Source organism: Protopterus annectens, chromosome 12.part0, assembly GCF_019279795.1.
Source record: "Protopterus annectens isolate FY-2018-M chromosome 12.part0, PAN1.0, whole genome shotgun sequence".
Taxonomy (NCBI): domain Eukaryota; kingdom Metazoa; phylum Chordata; order Ceratodontiformes; family Protopteridae; genus Protopterus; species Protopterus annectens.
The window spans coordinates 455537430-455556216 of NC_056746.1; the positions used below are offsets into that span (position 1 = coordinate 455537430).

Below are 18787 nucleotides of genomic sequence, written 5' to 3' on the forward strand. Positions count from 1 at the left end.
CTTCAACTGATGGGCTTTCTTTAGAAACTGGGGAATGAGGGGAAACAGTGGAAATGCATAAAGAAGACCCGAGGGCCAATTGTGGACTAGAGCATCCCTGGGTGACTGTCCCAGAGGGGGAATCGGGGCAAAGTAGTTGCTGCATTTGAAGTTGGTCGGGGATGCAAAGAGGTCGCAGCAAAGATGACCCTGGCGATAGAAGATCTCCGTCACTATCAAGGGATTCAGGGACCACTTGTGAGGTTGAAGAATGCACCTGCTGAGTCTGTCTGCTATCACGCTGGAACTCCCGGGAATGTGCGTTGCTAGAAGAAAATAGTTGGTAGCCATCGCCCATTGCCATATCCTCAAGACTCTCGACAAAGGGGGCAAGATTTGGTTCCACCTTGCTTGTTGATGTACCAGACCACCACCATGTTGTCTGATTGAATTGCAATTGTCCCAGACAGCAGCAGGGGATGGAATGCTTGCAACGCCAGAAGCACCGCCCTCAGCTCTAGAATGTTTATATGCAGATGGGCCTCCAGTTCGGACCAAGTGTCTTGGACTGTCTGTCCCTGACATAGCCCCCCCCCCACCCCATCAGGGTGGCATCAGTGATCACTGTGGCCTTGGGTTGCTGGGGGGAGAAGGGGCGAGACCATTGTGAAAGATTGTGTGTCATCCACCAATTTAAATCCTGTTTGTGCCTGTGGGTTACTTGGATCATGGCTGAAAGAGGATGCTGAAAAGTATACCATTGGGTAAGCAGTAGCCATTGTAGAAGCCTCATGTGAAACCTGGCCAGGGGAACAATGGTGATGGAGGCTGCCATGGAACCCAACAGCTGTAGAACCAAGTGAGCCATGGATTTCTCCCATGAAAGGATTGGAATCAGTTGTTACTTTATCCTTAAAATTCTGTGCTCTGGAATAGCAGCTCTGCAGTTCTTTGTGTCCAAGATAACCCCTATGAACTCTGTCGACTGAGATGGGTGACATTGGATTTTTGTCAGTTTATGGTTATACCAAGCCTTTGAGCAGTGAGGAGAGAGTATGCCAGGGCTTCTTCCAGTAGATGTCTGGTGGGGGCGGAAATAAGCCAGTCGTCTAGATATGGAAACACCTGGAATCACTGAAGTTGCAAGTGAGCTGTGACAACTGCAATGCACTTTGTGAACACTCTGGGGGGGCTGTAGAGAGTCCGAAGAGCAGTACTCTGAACTGGTAGTGACTGGCTCCCGCACGGAAGTGCAGAAATCTTCTTGATGGCCTGTCCACTTTTATGCGGTAGTATGCATCTTGAAGATCTATCGAGCACATCCAATCATCTTTTTCCAAAAACGGGAGGATAGCCTGTATTGTGACCATCTGGAATTTTTGTACTCTCACAAACTTGTTCAATACACTGAGATCCAAAATTGGTCTCCTTTCCCCAGTTTTCTTTGGCACCAAAAATAGTCTTGAGTAGAATCCGGATCCTATCTGGTCTGGATGGACTATTTGGATGACTCTTTTTCTTAGCAGCTTTTCTATCTCTAATGCTGCTTCTTCCCTTTGACTGGGTGGAACGTCGGGAAGGTTTTTTTGAAGGTATGGGACAAAGACTGAAGGGGATATGATAACCTCTGGTTATAATCCTTTGTACCCAAGAATTGGTGGTTATGGTTAGCCAGGCAGAAGGGTACATGGAGAAACGTCCCCCAACCACCTCCAGAGGAAAGGAGTTGGGCCGCTCTTCAGGAGCGCTGGTAGGATTGACCAGGGAAAGAATCCCTGGAACCCTGGTTACTCAGACCCCCTCTGCTCCAAAAGGAGAGTCTTCCCTGAGAGTTTCCCCCTCTGCCTCTAGGGGAGAACTCGGCCTGTGTGTCACGGAAAGGACCCTGAGATTTCTTGAACCATATCTTCCCACTCTTTTGGTTTCAGGAGTAAGCACGTTGAGGGGAAGAATAACGGACACCTATGGCAGAAAGGGTCTTACTGTCCTGTTCACATCTGGCCAGTGTGCTTTTAACTTTGGGTCCAAACAACTAGGAGGGCTCAATGGGAGCATTAAGAAAGGAAGCCTTAAAGGGTTCCGCAAAATTGAACAAGCGCATCCATGCATGTCGTCTTAAGACCGCAGCTGAACCTGCTGCTCCTTCTGATGTGTGAGATATCAGTCACATAGAGAAGTTAGATATTGACTCAATGTTAGCCAGCTGAGAGGCCACTTTGTCATGGATCTCATCAGATACGGCACCAGCCAAGGTTTCAGAGAGCTCAGAAATCAGATCCCTTTGAAGCCTGGTAAAGTGTGCCATATAATTCAGGGACCTAATAGTAAAGGTCACTGAAGCAAAGGTATCCTGTCTAGGGCCCAGGACTCTTTGTTAGGTAGATGGACAGTCTGGCTTTCTTCTTCTGCCAGATCCTTTTTTGTTGTGGCTGCCACCACCAAAGCATCCACAGGGAGACATTTGGACCAATGGGGATCCGAAGCAGGAGGGGACAAAATCTTATCTGGCCTCCAAGGAATAGCTTTGATGGTATCAGGAGCCTTCCAAGCATGCTGCACGATAAGCCGGACAAGTTCATCGGCAGGTGGAGTAACCCCGGAGGTAGGGGGCTGGGCACAAAAGGCCTGCAGGAATACAGATTCCTCAGAGGTCGGCTTAGAGGACTGCCAGTCACCTCTCTTTTTCAGGATTTTGAGGATATCACCAAAGGAAACCTCAGCAGGTGACCAGAGGGATCCTTCACCCTCATCAAAATCTGTGTCTTCAGTGAGGGACTCCTCTGTGGAGTCCATGTGCTTCCTCTTACACAAACTTTTCCGGTGGACGTCCTCAGTGGGAGAAGCTGGAGAAGACAGCGGAAAAGGGGATTCCTGTGGGAATATGTCCTGAGGCCTTTGCACCCAGTGTCCGCTAGGTGTGACTTGTGAAATCAGTGTACCAGAGGAGGGCGGAGGTATAGACAGTCCAGTATCGCCAGCAGCAGCGAAAGCCTTCTCCATCAGTTGGAAGGTTTGTCCACCTGAAGAGGAGTGCATGTCTAGGACAGGGGTCACTCCTCCCCTAAATGGCTCAGCCTGCTGACCCGGAGTCCCTGGATGGCTGTGGATCACCAAACTATGCGTGTCACAACTGACATCCTGAGTCATAGTAAAACTTTCCTGCCATGAAGGCAACTGTGGTTCCTTAGTGAGATCCATAAAGGAGACTGCAGAAGGGGGAGACTGTGCTATATCCATGGACTTCAAAGGCAATGAAGGAGGAGAATGAGAAGGGGTCTTTGGAGACAGATGATCACCTCCCAAGGAAGGATAGTTCCTGAGGGGTGGGATACCTCTAGCCAACAGCACCTGATCCACAAGACACAACACATCATGTTCGGAAAGACTTCTAGTGGACCTCACGGAGACTGAAGGAGAAACAGGCCTGTCCACAAAAGAGGCCCATCTCACCCATCCACACCGAGGACAACGGTGCTGAGAAAGACTGGACTATGAGTGTCTGCACCGAAGAAGTCATCGGTGCCGAGGTCATGGTCTGCACCGTCACAGGGATCGGTGCCGAAGTGGATGTCGGTACCAAAGCTGGAACCGACAAAACTGGAGTCAGCAATAAAGGCGTTGGTTCCAAAAAAGATCTCGGAGCCGACGTAGTCAAGGTCTGCACCAACTGAACTGTCCATGCCGATACACTGGTAACAGTCTGAACCGAGGAGCCCCTTGGTGCCGATATAGTGAAGGCTGCAGGAGAAGAGGGAGCCGAGATCACTAATGGAGCCGAAGGCCTCGGTGCTGAAGGTCTAGGCACCGAAAGCACTGGGGCTGACTGAGTGAGCTCCGGAGCCGAAATTTTAGCCTTTTTAGGTTTTGGTTGGCGGGAGTCCCCAGCCAAGGATGAAGGCAAAGATTTAGCCTTGGTAGGAACATCCAAGATTTTCTTATGGGCTCTAGGAGGGGTTGAGGCCTCTGACCCAGAAATAGCCTATGAAAAGGGAGATTTAAGAAGTCCCTTCAGTAACAGCTTGTTTTTCCTTTCCAACAAGGTTCTGTTTGAAAGGTTCTCACAAATAGTACAGGGTGGGGGTCAACAGACAAGTGGGATGCCCCCAAACAATAAACGCACAAAGAGTGTGCATCAGAAGTAGGTAGTTTGTGTCCACAATCAGAACACCGCTTAAACCCCAGACTACCTTTCTTATCTGCCATGACAGCAAATTAATCAATAGAAAAAGGTACCAATGAATACCCGAAGGTATGAGAAAAAGGGAAAGGATTACCAACAATGGTAAAGAGAGAATACCTCGAGGTAAAAAGGTAAGAAAGGAGCAGAAAAACCTGAAGAAAATATGTACGCTAGATGTGATAGGATAAGAGACAAAGAAATACAGACTTTCCTGACAGAAAAGTAATCAGAAAAACTATTAAACAACAAATAACTGTACTTAGCTCAAGAGAAGTAGCTTGACACGACCGAATGGCAACGCGGCAAATGAAATCTGGGGTAACGAGGAGAGGGGGATTGTGGGTAAAAGTTTAGCACAAGAGTTTGAAGTTGAAGCGAGCTTGGAAAATGGCCAGCTTGGTTCCGAGGTCGGAACCGCTACCCCATGTGTAAGGAATGAATGAGGATTAACAATATCAGATCATACTTTTTGTCCTATGTGTAGTCCTATTAATGACTACATTTATAACATTTCAACTTTGGTGACTCCTTATTCTTAAGTTCTCTCAATTTTGTACTCGTTCATGCCATCAGCTTGAGATTAAACACTTCTATGGTACCAGTTAAGAGATTTTAACTATGTATTTGATAGTGAATTTGCATAGCACTCATGTATGACTTTTTCAAGCATTACATTCGAGTCTTTCAACAAACTGCACCTGTTATAGTAATTATTTATACCACACTGTACTCTGCCTCTGATTAATGAATCAAACTGCCTCCCAAATTCACAGTCATTCACCCTGTGACTCAAATCAGTTACATATTCATATACAGTCTCTTGAGCTGCATGGCGTATTATAAATAAATAAATACATTTCTGGAATACAGTACATTTCTTTCTGTCTTACAGTATACCTGAAATTCAACTTTCAGTACTGTTACTCTCCTCACCCATAGCAAATGGATCTACCTCACATGACTGAAAACTCAAAATACTGAATTTCATTTGATGAGACCACAATACCTAATTTTCAAAGAATTGAAAAATCATTTGACTGAGTCTCACTATACTGAAAGCTTAAGATGCTGAGTCAACATACTGAATATTAAGCCATAGATATGCACACACCACCAATGACTAACTCTTTCCAAAACTTAAACACTACTTACTTAACCTTGTAACAGAAACCAGACAATATAAAACCAAACTAGATGGGGGGGGGGGGCTGTGCCCCCCCACACCTCCCTAACTATATATACTAACTCTAAGATCTCACTACAGTAGGGACAAGGGCTTATATCTTTTCTTACCATATAGTACTGTACGCATTGCCACTACTGCCAGGAGTGCATGAAATATCCGCCATATTACTTTAGATACCTCCCATAAAAATGTAGAGACATACTAACATTTAGAAACACTACAACACTACTTTCTATGCTACTATCAGTCTTCTGACAGTCAGCACTTTAAGTTACAGTAATGTTTTTTAATCACAAGCAAGACACAGGTGAAGGGAAACACACCGTGTCTATGGTTTAAAATTCAGTATTTTGAAATTCAGCATGGTAGGCTTTCAGTAATAATGAGACTCAGTCAAATGAGTTTTCGGTATTTTGAAAATTAGGTATCATGTTCTCAGTTAAATGAAATTCAGTTATTTTCAGTTTTCAGTCATGTGAAGCAGACCCCAGCAAACATCAAAAAAAACCTGATGGCTTTTTCATTTGCAATATGAAAAAAAACATGTCACATTTAATCACCGCTGGTTAGTCAGTGAGATCACTCACGCTGAACTACAAATTAAATCTTTGGACTCATGACTTCTAATTTTCTTACAGGTTTTTCTGCAGTTGAAAATAGCTGGAGACTGAACAGACAAAATTTCAAGCAGAAAATCAAAGCCAATCTTTCCAAAAAAAGGTACTTGCGTATTATCGCAACCAGATTTTCGCGGTTGCGGAATTCACACCCTGGAATCAAAACAAGTGCAGGAAACACCGTAAGGTGGTGTTGTAAGTCATTACTGCCGAAGCATAAGTCTGTATTACCATCAGGAAGAAAAACAATTGCCAAATTCATCTTCCTGGTTTTCACGCATGCAATGGCAATGCTCTCAAAGCCTTTCACTGCACTCTAATATGTATAGATTTCCAAGGCATGCGTTGTAAAAACTGTTGGTTTGCCGACTTTTTTAAGATAGGAGTAGAGATGCCTATTTCCAACATTTCTCCTCCTACTTGTAGTCACTGAATGTGGTATACATTGCGTACAGTTTTATTTTAGTACATAGCAGTTCTGACATATAATTTTACTTCGTAGTTCTTTGCCCATAAAAAGGGTACATTACAAGGTGTACAGTCCACAAGACCTTATAACTTACCCTTTTTACAGCAATTTGTACAGTGGGACTATTGCTTTGATCATGGGTTTTAGACGTACTCAGTCACAACCAGATTGTGCATGTAAGACTTGAAAGTGCTATTCAAACTCCTTCAAGTCTTACATGCATTAATTTCACTTGAACTATGTGATTTCTGCAACCGCGGAAATTTGGTTGAGATAATACGCAAGTACACACAAAAAAAAACAGTAACAGAGTTGTGGAGCTCTTTGTTGGACTGATTCAAAAGTTGCAATGTACAGTGTAGGCAAAAAAAGGCATTCTTCCAGAGAGTCACTGTGCAAAATACTTAAACTAAATGCAAACAATATTCAAACAAAAGTAGCAGAAACAGGGTAAAACAAATTATGCAGCTGGTTTCTGCACTGGTGAAAACGAAATTAATGACTAATTCTGCCATTTATCCTGGCAGATTAGGTCTTCTAGACTCAAAATCTAACATTCCGGACAGAGGTACTAATGGAGGATATATTAATGTAGGCATAATGAAGCATAAACATAATAGACAACTGTAGAAACAGCTCACCTCTTCGAAGCATTCTTCCAAGGCTATCTTCAACTCCTCGATATTGGATGTCTTTGTGTCTGCCTGTAATTTACTAAAATGAAAAATATGTGATCACAAAACATTTTTCACACAGCATTTATAAGTTCACTTCTGACGAAGTCCTATTCCTAGAAAATCAACATTACCACATATGTCCTATTTGCTCAAACCAAGATGCAAATGACTTATTTTCAAATAAATGTAATTCCTTTATCAGTCAAAGAATGCTTGGCAAGCTGTCTTTACTCTCCTGTTTGCACTTTTTTTCCATCTGTGGCAGTCGATTTGCCAACACTATTGCTGTTGAACACCTCCATGGCAACTTCCCAGGTGCCATTTTTACCATCTTGCCCTTCTCTGTTTTCTTTTGAGCAGTTTCCAGCACTGGTCCCTCCCTGCTTCAAGGCACTGCATCATCAAAGGGACATTTTTTTTCTATGTATAACTTTAGCCCTTGTGTGCTTAATCTAGCATCATGTCAGTTGCTAGACAGTGTCAGTTCATACTACTTCATCTCACTAATCTTATCTTTAACAAATCATTTCCATATTTAAGAAAAAACTCCTTACAAAGCTAGTAAATTTTAACTCTGCTTCTCCCTCAGCAAAATTGGTGTATTGTTAAATGACAAGTCCTCTTTTATCTCAGCTTAACCAGTCTTCTTTCTATCATCCAACAAGGATACATCCTTGGGTATAATACCCCTACAACACTTCTCCTTTCCTAGGTCACAGTACCAAACAAAGCTTCCTTATCATTTCCACAATTAGAAGTCTTACCTAGATTTCTGATCATCAACATCATTAATCTAAATCCCAGACTCAAAGTGGGCTTCTCTTAATCACTTCTGCTCTGATTTTTCAGTGTCTCTCCAGATATCTTCAAGCTTGCATTTCCTTGGTATTCTTCCAGTTCATTTGAATGTTGCAGATACACCCTGGAATCTTTTTGTTGATTATATTTTTCAGTTTTATAAAATATAACCAACTCTTATCTTTCATGTGTAGATGCATATTTTCTGACTGACAGTCATGCAATTTATCTTCTGTTAATGACTTAAACAGAGTGTTATCAATCTAGCTTCATGCCATACAAAATGATTGTTTTTCCTGTAAGTGAAGCCATCTACTATGAAGATGACTTGACCCTCCTCCTCCTCCTAAAAGATACCCCCATGTACAACATGTTGAGTATGGCAAGTGTTTCAAGAATAGGGGACAATCCAGTTATAGGAATGGCAATAACAAAATCAACAGCTTTGGTCTGGCAATTCATAGGTCAGTATTAGGCTAACTGTCTTGTGGGCCATTTAAGCCTAGCCAATTACCCCATGCGAGTTTCAAGCCCTGCACCTTGTGTCTGTAAGGTAAACACCTTAACCATTACGCCAACCTCCCTCCAAAATTAAATTCTGTATCTTGTAACTGTGAGGTAAACATCTTAACCATTATACCAACCCTTTTTTTATTTTTTAATACTAGGCTATCAGTCTGCAGACCATTACAAGCACAAGCAATAAACAGAGATCAGAATCAAACCTTGCACCTTGTATCTGTGAGGTAAATACCTTAACCATTATGCCAACTCCTCCCCAAAATGGCAAGGTATTGTACTTTGTGAAACTACCACTTTTCCCCCTGCATGGGTGCCCCCCTTCAGAACAAACCATTGGATTCACACCTATTCCTTTACCCTAGTGTGTCACCAAGCTACCTTTCTTTTCACAAGGAGTTTCAGATTTAAAATATATGAGTATAAAACTGTTTTCAAGCTCCTCCCAAACCAGACATTTAAATGTAGTAATGACTGAAGACATCACTGGAAAGGAAACAAACATATAAAGAATTGGATCTCTCAATGCAGCATAGTATAATGTGCACAGAATTGCATTAGCAGAAATTAGCCTATACTTTAAAATCTTATGTTTAATTAAAGGGCTTCCCATGCAATTGCTGCCCAGACATCTATCCATGTGGAACAAGGAATAATGAGCTTTCATCTGGCTCCACTGGATCTCTGGTTGGGCATTGTTCCATGCTTGCATTACAGAGAGGAGACTTAGCACCTCCTTGATTGATTTTGGGTATGCAGTCCCACATTCTTAAAACAGTTGTCATTTGGTAACAAGCTTCCCTTGAACATGCCCTAGAAAACAGTCCAGGCACTGCCTCTGTGTGTGACCCTGACGTCAATAGTACAAGTTTCTAGAAATTTTGGCACCACTTGGGCACTAACTGGGGCCATGTTCCAAGGGCTTAACACAACCTCAGGTCTCTAAGTGTATCACAAAATGTCAGGATAACCTTTTTCCAGATATATTATACTGAGATAGTCCTTCTCATGGTTACATGGAACAGTGCTATAAACAAGTGGGAAGTTTTCCTTATGCAAGATGGTACAATAATGGCATTTACATTTAAGGCTGATTAATGCTAAAGAAGTAAACAGCATTTTCATAAGAACTCTGAGCTTAATACATATTAAACAGTAATGGCATATACTATTTTGGGCAACTAAAACATGGTCTTTTAGCCATCATCAAGGGTCTAGGGCACAATACCACACAAATGCCACAGTTATTCCAATACATTGTTAAACTACAACATAAGAACATAGATCATGATGAGTATATGTCTAGGATATGCAGCCTCCAAAGTGACATAATGCATGAACCAGACAGAAGCCTATAGCAGCACTTTCAACAAAATGTTGTTAGGCTTTCTGATGAAAAACAGCAAAAGAAGATCTTAAAATGCACAGAAAAACACTGGTAAGAATCATTCAGACCTGCTGAACAAGACAAATCCTTTATTAAGAGTTTTTGTCCTAGTCATACACCTGGAAGTCATCAAGTCCAGGTATCTGACTAGGACAAAAGTGCTTATGCTGGCTTGTGGACTTTGGGCTTTTTCTTGGCTAATGATTCCAAAATACCTAAACTCAACCAACCACTCTTTGGCATGGTAACCCTTTACTTTGAAATGTTTACACATGGCCTTTATTAACTCTCCACAATAACTTTTCCTAAGGCCTCATTACTTTGCTGGTGATTTTCATAACAACTCAAAGATACATGGAAATATAGACCACGGATCATGTTGATTTTGTTCTGAAAATGGAAAGAGTAAAAGCTGTCTATGCACTGTCACTATTCACTTTCAGCTCTCATACTTGTTAAAAATGGTGTTGATGATCTTGTGCTGATATACTCCAGCCAGGAATCTTTTTTTTTTTTTTTGCAGATGGAGAGATCAAGGATTTCTACCTTACCTTGGCATTATTTGGTGGTAAATCTGAGGAAGCTAGTAGAATTTTTGATGTACTTGAATAATTTCTTCAGATTCTATAAATCTGGAGTAACATCTGATTTTGTGATGAATTCAGATTGGTAAGCATACTTCTCACTTCATTTTACTAGTGACGTTTATATGGCTGCAGGATACAATGTCAAAAGCATGTTTTGTCAAGAGTATTCTACCACCGCTTTCAGTCAAAAGTTGCATTTGTCCGTGTTCAGAGAATTTGAATGTTGGTTCGTTGACTCTGTCTGCTATGTGTGAGCTATGCCTGCATTAAAGTAAGTATGGATTTGCCAGTTAAGGTTAGACTAAAGGCTAGGTAAGGGGATAACTTTAGTTTTGGGTGTGCATTTGTGTTTTGTAGTGTAGCAGTAAGTCTTTATTACTTAGGGTTCAAATTATGGCTAGGTTAGGTGACAACTGTGCATGTGTGATGGTATGTATGCAGGATGCATGCGTCATTACTTGTCTTGTTTGGTGGCACTGTTAAGGAAAGCATTTTTGGTAAAGTAATGTGTCAGACTTGGGGGGTTAGGATTAGCACACATAAGTAAGGTGGTATGAGGGGAACTGAATGCTTATATCAGGACAGACAGAACAGGATATGAAGACTGCCTAGGTCCACATGGGTGGGACAAGAGGAATAAAAGAGAGGTGATTCTAGACTTTTGTTTGGCAAATGGCTTGATAGTGGCCAACACATGGTTTGCCAGCTGAGACAGTACAAGAGTTCAAGGAAATACTCAGGACTTTAACATCAAAAGAAGAACAGGAGGAAATAGGTGGAGTTAAAGACGAATGGCAGTTTCTCAAAACAGTATGTGTCAAGACTACAGAAGAGATATGGGCCAAACTAGATATGGAAACAACATATATAAGGAAAACTAGTGATGGAATGCAGAAGTCCATAAAGTTCTCAAAGGAATGCTGGATTGCAAGAAAAAAGGAAGAGAAAGAAAAGATGGACTAAGCTAAGAAGAAACACTGGGTAGCTAGCAAAGGGACTATGAGAGCAGTCATAATAGCAAAGAAAAAGACATCAGAGACACTAACAGCTTCATTAAAGTGAATTAGCAGATGGCACAAAAACCTATAACAGGTTGCAAGGCAAAGACAGAAAGATAAAAAAGCTAGACATCAAGCTCCATTCATAAGGGATGCTAGCAACAATCTGCTGACCAGTTAATGAGATTTCAAAGGCAGATGGAAGGAGTAATTCCAGCAAGTTCTGAATGAAGAAAATACCCACAGAAGCTGTACACAGCTTAAGATGAAAAATGAAGAACCATAGAAAAAATAAGAACAGCATTAAGGAAAATGAAGTCAAGGAAAGCAGCAGGCTCAGATGAAGTCACAACAGATATGATCAAGCTGTTGGGAGAAATGACTCCTGATCATACTCATAGCAGTAAGGAGAAAAAGGTGCGTCCCGGATGACAGGAGAATAATCATTCTAGTGGTAGCGTAAAGAACAAAGGTGATACTTCTGTATTACCCACAGCTGTGAGTATCAAACTCCTGTCACACTGCAGGAAAATGCTAGACACAGTGACTGATAAATGAATACTCAAGAGTACTAGAAATTAAGATGGGAGATGAGCAGTTCAGATTCATATAAGGATGCAGCACAACTGACCAGATGTTTGCAGTGAGACAGACAGGGGATAAGAAGCTATAGATAAGGAAAGGGTCCATCTGGACATTTCGAGAATTGGAGAAAGCATACAAGATCCCAAGAAAGCTGACTGGACAGTTTGAAGTCCAGGAAACATTAGTGGAACTGGTACAGGCTAGGCATAAGGACGCAATGACACAAGTATAAACAGTCACTAAGGCCATTGATGAGGGTAAGGCAGCTCACACAGCCTACCTTGACCTTGCAAAAGCCTTTGACACAATACCCCACTCAGGCATCATAGACAAACTCACCAGCTTAAATGTAAACCCATATGTCATGAGATGGGTTGTAAACTGGCTCAAGGACAGAACCCACAGGGTCAGAGTTGTTGGAGCTATGTCAGACTCCAAGCCAGTCACAAGCGGTGTCCCACAGGGCTCAGTCCTGGGACCCCTCTTGTTCTGCATTTATTTTTCCGAGGTACAGGCAAACATAGGAGGATTGTGGCTGACAAAGTTCGCAGATGACTGCAAACTGGGCGCCATAATTGATACTCCAGCGGACACAAACATCCTTCAGAGAGGCCTCATAGAAACGGGTGCCAGAGCCATGGCCTTAAGCTGAACGCCAAAAAATGTATAGTCATCCCATTGGGAAAAACAAGGTACCCACAAATTACCACATAGGTGGTAATCCATTAAGTACGGAAGAGGTAATCAGGGACCTAGGGACCCAGGTTGACAGTAACCTCTCATTTGACACTCACATTGCCAAAGTGGTTAGGAAGACCTTCTATATTGCCCACCTTATCATGAAGGGTTTCACATCTAGATCAAGAGAGGTCATTGTGCCCCTGTACTCTTCTCTTATCAGGCCAATGATTGAGTACAATGCCCCATTTGGGATGTATCTCACCCGACACCTGCAGCAGTTGGAAAGACCCCAAAAGTTCCTCACCAAGAGGATAAAGGGTCTTAAACATATGTCATATGCCCGACTGAAAAAACTCCAGCTCTATTCAGTCGCATACCGCCTACTCAGAGGTGATCTGTGCCTGGCGTACAAGGCCATGTCCAATCCTGAATTAATGGACATGCTCCACCTCAGAAAATCCAAATCCATCAGAGCCACGAGAACAAGTGACTTAAACCTCAACACAGAAATAAATAGGACGTGCTGGAGGGACAGATTCATAACCCAGAGGCTCCCTACACTCTGGAACAGAATCCCAGTCCATGTTAGGCAGAGCCCCTCACTGACTCTATTCAAGAGAAATCTCGACGAATGGATGGGAGATCGTAGGTTTACCCCGGGGGTCATCTCTCTGTCACTACTAGACAGAGGCATAGTAAACTTAACCCTAAAAGGGCGTAGTATTCTCATCCTAAGGCGTGGTGTAAGCCACATACACTCTGGCTAGGCTTATAAATGCCTTAGGGCAGATAGCCTAGTACGAACCTATGAACCTATTGTGTTCACTTAACATTTCATTGTTTAGTTGTAATTATACAATGACCCCCCACTAATATTCCAAAATGTGCATGCTGATTGGCCAGTGTGCCCATTGTAAATCCCACAATATACCAACGGTAAAAGGTCCGGTCACCCAGACTTTTTCCTGTTGGTATAAAGTGTTCAAAACATTTTTTTTAACAAATAAAACAAAAGAAAAAAAAAAAACGGAGACTTTCTTTTCTCCTTTGCTTCTGTTTCAAAGCATTGATGTACTGGGTATGCGTGGGACGCAAGTCCCATACACATGCTCAGTACATCAAAACAAGGAAGCAGTGTACCACAACCAGCGGAAGAACAGTAATGCACCGCTATACAAAGACATTATTTAAGAAAAGTAAGTATGTTTTTTTCTTAAATAATGTCATTGTATATTAGCAATAACCAACTCCGTGGTTGTGGTATATTGAAATTTACTCACGGCTGGCATTATTTAATCACTCGGGCTTCGCCCTTGTGATTAAACCACACCATCCATGGGTAAATCTTCAATATACCACACCATGTCATCGGTTATTGCTTAAATATTGCACAGTCAGAAACCCTTTTCTATCAGTGCAATGACATGAAGTAGAGTGTATAGCCTCTTCACCTACAAATACAGGTACAGGTATATCTTCTCCTGCTCCTTCCCCTACAAAGGGGATACATTACAGTGATTTGTCTGCTTTTCATTTTGGTGTTGGCAGTTCCTTTACTTTTATCATAATAACTTCTGTTTTTTTTAATCTACCTGCTGCTAACAAGCTGCTGACTGTCTGTTATAACATTGCAGAGGGAGACTTAGGACTGTTTTCCATTTAACTTCCTTCTCTTTATGGGTTTATTGCTAGGAGACTCTGCTTTCTGCCTCTACATAGTTATCCTTCATTACTTCAACATCAGGAATATTCTGACAAGGTTTCATAAAATGCATCATGGGTCCTTCCCTTTCAATTTCTACATTGATTCCTTTACTATCTTAACATGTGGGCTTTTCTGGTAATTCTTAACACATTTGTGATAACAAGCAGGTTCTTCAAAGCCAAATTCTTGTTCTTTTTAAATTTCCTACACCTCTCTCTTTCTCTTTGGAAGGCATCTGTAAATTTTTACTGCCCTCTGATCCCCATTTTACTAGGGGCATATTTAGACCACAGAGTATCTAACTGTGCTGCTCCCCTCAACCTCCACAGTGCTTTGAACTGAGGGAAGTTTTGGTCAGTGGTGACAGTTAGTAGTTCCTTTATCACATTTCATTGGCATGTTTTTATCAACATGTTGGTTAGAAATCAAACTTTCTGACAGTCACAGCATTCCTCTTACTAGTTAAGCAAACAGTAGACCCTCTCTTCCTACACCAAAAATATACTCTTTCAGTTGCTGACAGTTTTTATACACATTCTTAGATATAGACTTGGGTTGCTCAGTTTTAAACTGGGCTGACTTAGCTAGTAACTTTTCAGTTCAAAAAACAGTTTATCAGTACTCTTGAGGATAATCCTGAAAAGCTTACTTATGGAAATTACTTGGGAGAGCCCTCTTGAATTTATCAACTGTTAAAATGCCTATCATTTTATTTAGACTACTCACTTCTGATTCTAACCAGAATTTTAAAATGTGCTTAAGTCAGACATATTGATCTTATTATTTTACTTGAATTAAATAGCAACTTAAGAAATGTTATTTCTTATATTTCAGAAGATTAACCATTTCTAGTAAGCAGTTACTTTTTTTAATTTTTGACAGTCCATATAGTCAGTACCTTGCTTGGTCTTTCATACTTTGCTTGCTTCTATGTAAGTTGTAAAAGACAGCCTGAGCTCGATTCTTCTAAGGGTATATCTTTAAAAGGCAAAATCAGCATCCTTGCTTAGTTTTTAGAAGTGGGGCTAGTTAGCACAGTGGCTATTACAGTCATCTCTTCCTGGAGACTAATTACATGTTTGACAGTAGCCTAACTTCTCTCTTCTGAAAGCTAATGTTTCTTGACACAGATTTGTGCTGGTCTGAAGTTCACAAAAATACTTTTTCCCATACTTTAGGTAATTATGTATGCTAACCCTGACCCTAACCCTAAACCTACTTCTGCCCCTTACTCCAGCCTTACATATTATTTTACCAAACATCCTTTATCTCACAGTACCATTATGCAAAATTGGCACAGACATACATACACACATGGCCAATGCACAACCACACAAACAAAACCCTATAATTATCACCTTACCTAGCCATTACTCTAACCATAACCCAGAAACACTCACCCACACATTTTCAAAAACATTCACACAGACATCACTAAATTTATCTCCTAATCTAGCCCTTATTCTAACCCTAACCAGTTAAACCAACTAAACCCCACTCACTTGTATGCAAGCACAGCTCACACACCACAAGAACACTTAACAATTTGAAATTCTTATATCCCCTGACATCAATAAATGGAACATTCCATTTAAAGTTATAGCAATGCACTTTGTCAACAAAACTTATACTCAACAAAGTATAAATCACAACAATTAGGCTACTATAGAAAGTTTGCACCCAACTTTGCTACCATAGCTTTTCCTTTGACACAACTTACAAAAGGTAAAACACTTACGTAGATAAGATTTTTAACATACTGAAAACTACCTTATATTCAGAGTCAGTCACGGCTACCCTGACTTTAATAAACTTTTTGTATACACAAATGGATCTGAAGTGGGGATGGGAGCCCTGGTACATCAGGAAGGGGGATAAAATGTACCCAGTTTGCTCCTTAAGTAGAAGCCTTGGTAAGGTTGAGATGAGTTACTCTGCCACAGAATGAGAATGTCTCACATTTAAGTGGGCACTACATTTTCTGCAATATTATTTATTGCGACATGACATTCTTCTTCTTCTTTTGGCTGCTCCCGTTAGGAGTCGCCACAGCAGATCAACTGTTTCCATTTCCTCCTGTCCTCTGCATCTTGCTCTGTCACACCAACCACCTGCATATCCTCTCTCACCACATCCATAAACCTTATCTTAGGCCTTCCTATTTTCCTGTTACCTGGCAGCTTCATCCTTAGCATCTTTTTCCCAATATACTCTGCATCCCTCCTCAGCACATGTCCAAACCAACGTAATCTTGCCTCTCTGGCTTTGTCTCCAAACTTTCCAACCTGGGCTGACCCTGTAATATACTTATTCCTAATCCTGTCCATCCTCGTCACACCCAGTGCAAATCGTAACATCTTCAACTCTGCCACATCAAGCTCTGACTCCTGCCTTTTTGTCAATGCCACTGTCTCCAACCCATATAACATAGCTGGTCTCACTACCCTCTTGTAGACCTTCCCTTTCACTCTTACTGGTACTCGTCTATCACAAATTACTCCTGACACTCTTCTCCACCCACTCCATCCTGCCTGTACTCTCTTCTTCACCTCTCTTCCACACTCACCATTACTCTGAACTGTTGATCCCAAGTACTTAAACTCATTCACCTTCGCCACCTCTACTCCCTGCATCCTCACCATTCCTCTATCCTTCCTCTCATTCACACACATATATTCTGTCTTAGTCCTGCTGACCTTCATTCCTCTTCTCTCTAGAGCATATCTCCACATATTCTATTCTACACATATTCTAGTAAATGTAAATGCACCCCTGCATGGGTTAAAATAGTCAAGGAAATATGAACACCATCTTGTGCAGGTGGGAGCTAGCATTGCAGCTGTTTGATTTTACGTCATACACAGGCCGGGCAACAGCCACATAAACATGAATGGGTTATCCCCATTCCATAACTCATTCCATTCAGTACAGAACTGGGGTTATTGTACTTGTAGCATAGTGGATGTTTGATACACATGATATTTTTATATGCTACATATATTCATCACAAATTATAGTATGAATTTAGTGGCAGTGTGTATACACAACATATTACTGTAGCAGAACCTGTAAACTGAATCAACTGGTGAAGTGCTGCTTAAAAGTAAGCCCTATAGCTCACAATGGCACAGACATCTATCTCTCACAGAGAGGGATTTATTCATACCAAAGCATGTAAATTTTTTGAGAACCTTGACCAGAAGAAAAGTACACTTCTGTATGTTAACTTATCATAGCAGTAGATGTTTGAACAGATCATTGTAGCCATAGCCATAACTATATGGGTAATATCCATACAAAGTTAAAACATCTAACCAGTCTACAAAAGCTTTGGCCTCCTCCCTTAACACACTATATGTCTGCCCTTAGCACGAGGGTAAGTGCTGGTAAAAATGGGATGTACATGCATGACAACAATTACAGCTTTTTTGCCCAAAGGAGAGATTGAAGCCTGAAGCTCTACTACTGTTCAGTCAGAACTAGTAAAAATTGTCATGTCATGTCAGGAGGGCAAAGGTAACGTAGGATACCTCAGCCCTGCTGTTGGAACAGCAGGAAAGGAAGAATAAAAATGGAAGCAGGTAGGGTGCCGATACTGTAACACTGATCTCTCTGAGCATATACTGTTATGTTAGGTCAACATATACAGCTTGACTATGTTCTTTATGAGATCACTCAGAGTAGTGATAACTGCACAGGATGACTGCTACAGCTTAGGAAGACTGAGAGGATGTGGAAGGTCCAGAGTACTTGTAATACAACTTTTGTAAATCCTCCCCTAACTCTTGAGACTGACTCTACCTTGAAGTGCCCTGTAAAGTTGTATACAGAAGACCAAGTAGCTGCTTCTAGGATAGACCTACTGTCCATCCCTTTCCAAAATGCCCCAAAATGCCTCAGAAGTAAACACAACTCTGGCAGAATGAGCTTTAACATTCGGGGGGGGGGGGGGGGGGGCAAATACCATGGTGACAGAAAAAAAAAAAAAAAAAATGGAACCGCCTGAGAAGGCATATAAAAATGATTTGTTTAAATACTAACTGTATTTTCTTTTTTCTACATCAGAGGGAACAAAAATTTGGTCAGATTTCTTAAAATCTTTAATCATGTCCAGGTAAAATGACAACTTTCTATGGACATTTAAAGTATGCAGGATTCTTTCTCCCCTGTTTTGGGGGTTAAGGATAAAACAAAAGGAGATGAATGGTCTAATTTCAAGTGAACTCAGATAATACCTTTCGCATACAGGAAGTGTTGGTTCAACGACTCACCTTATAATTATGAAAAGTTAGAAAAGCTTGTGTAGACGTTAAGACCTGCAATTCAGTTACCCATTTAGCTGAAGTCACAGCAATATACATAGTCTTCCATGTCAGAAGTTTTAAAGAATTGTCTGCAGGTACAAAGTGGGAGAGAGTT

General features: G+C 41.4%; 1 protein-coding gene across 1 annotated transcript in view; it reads right to left on the reverse strand.

The window, feature by feature from the left end:
- Positions 1–18787, reverse strand: part of IQCE (IQ motif containing E) — a 2620731-nt gene that overhangs the window by 1731572 nt on the left and 870372 nt on the right. The window contains exon 10 of the mRNA XM_044089561.1: positions 7073–7145. Within this exon, the coding sequence (XP_043945496.1) occupies positions 7073–7145 (73 nt within the window). The remainder of the gene's footprint in view (positions 1–7072; positions 7146–18787) is intronic.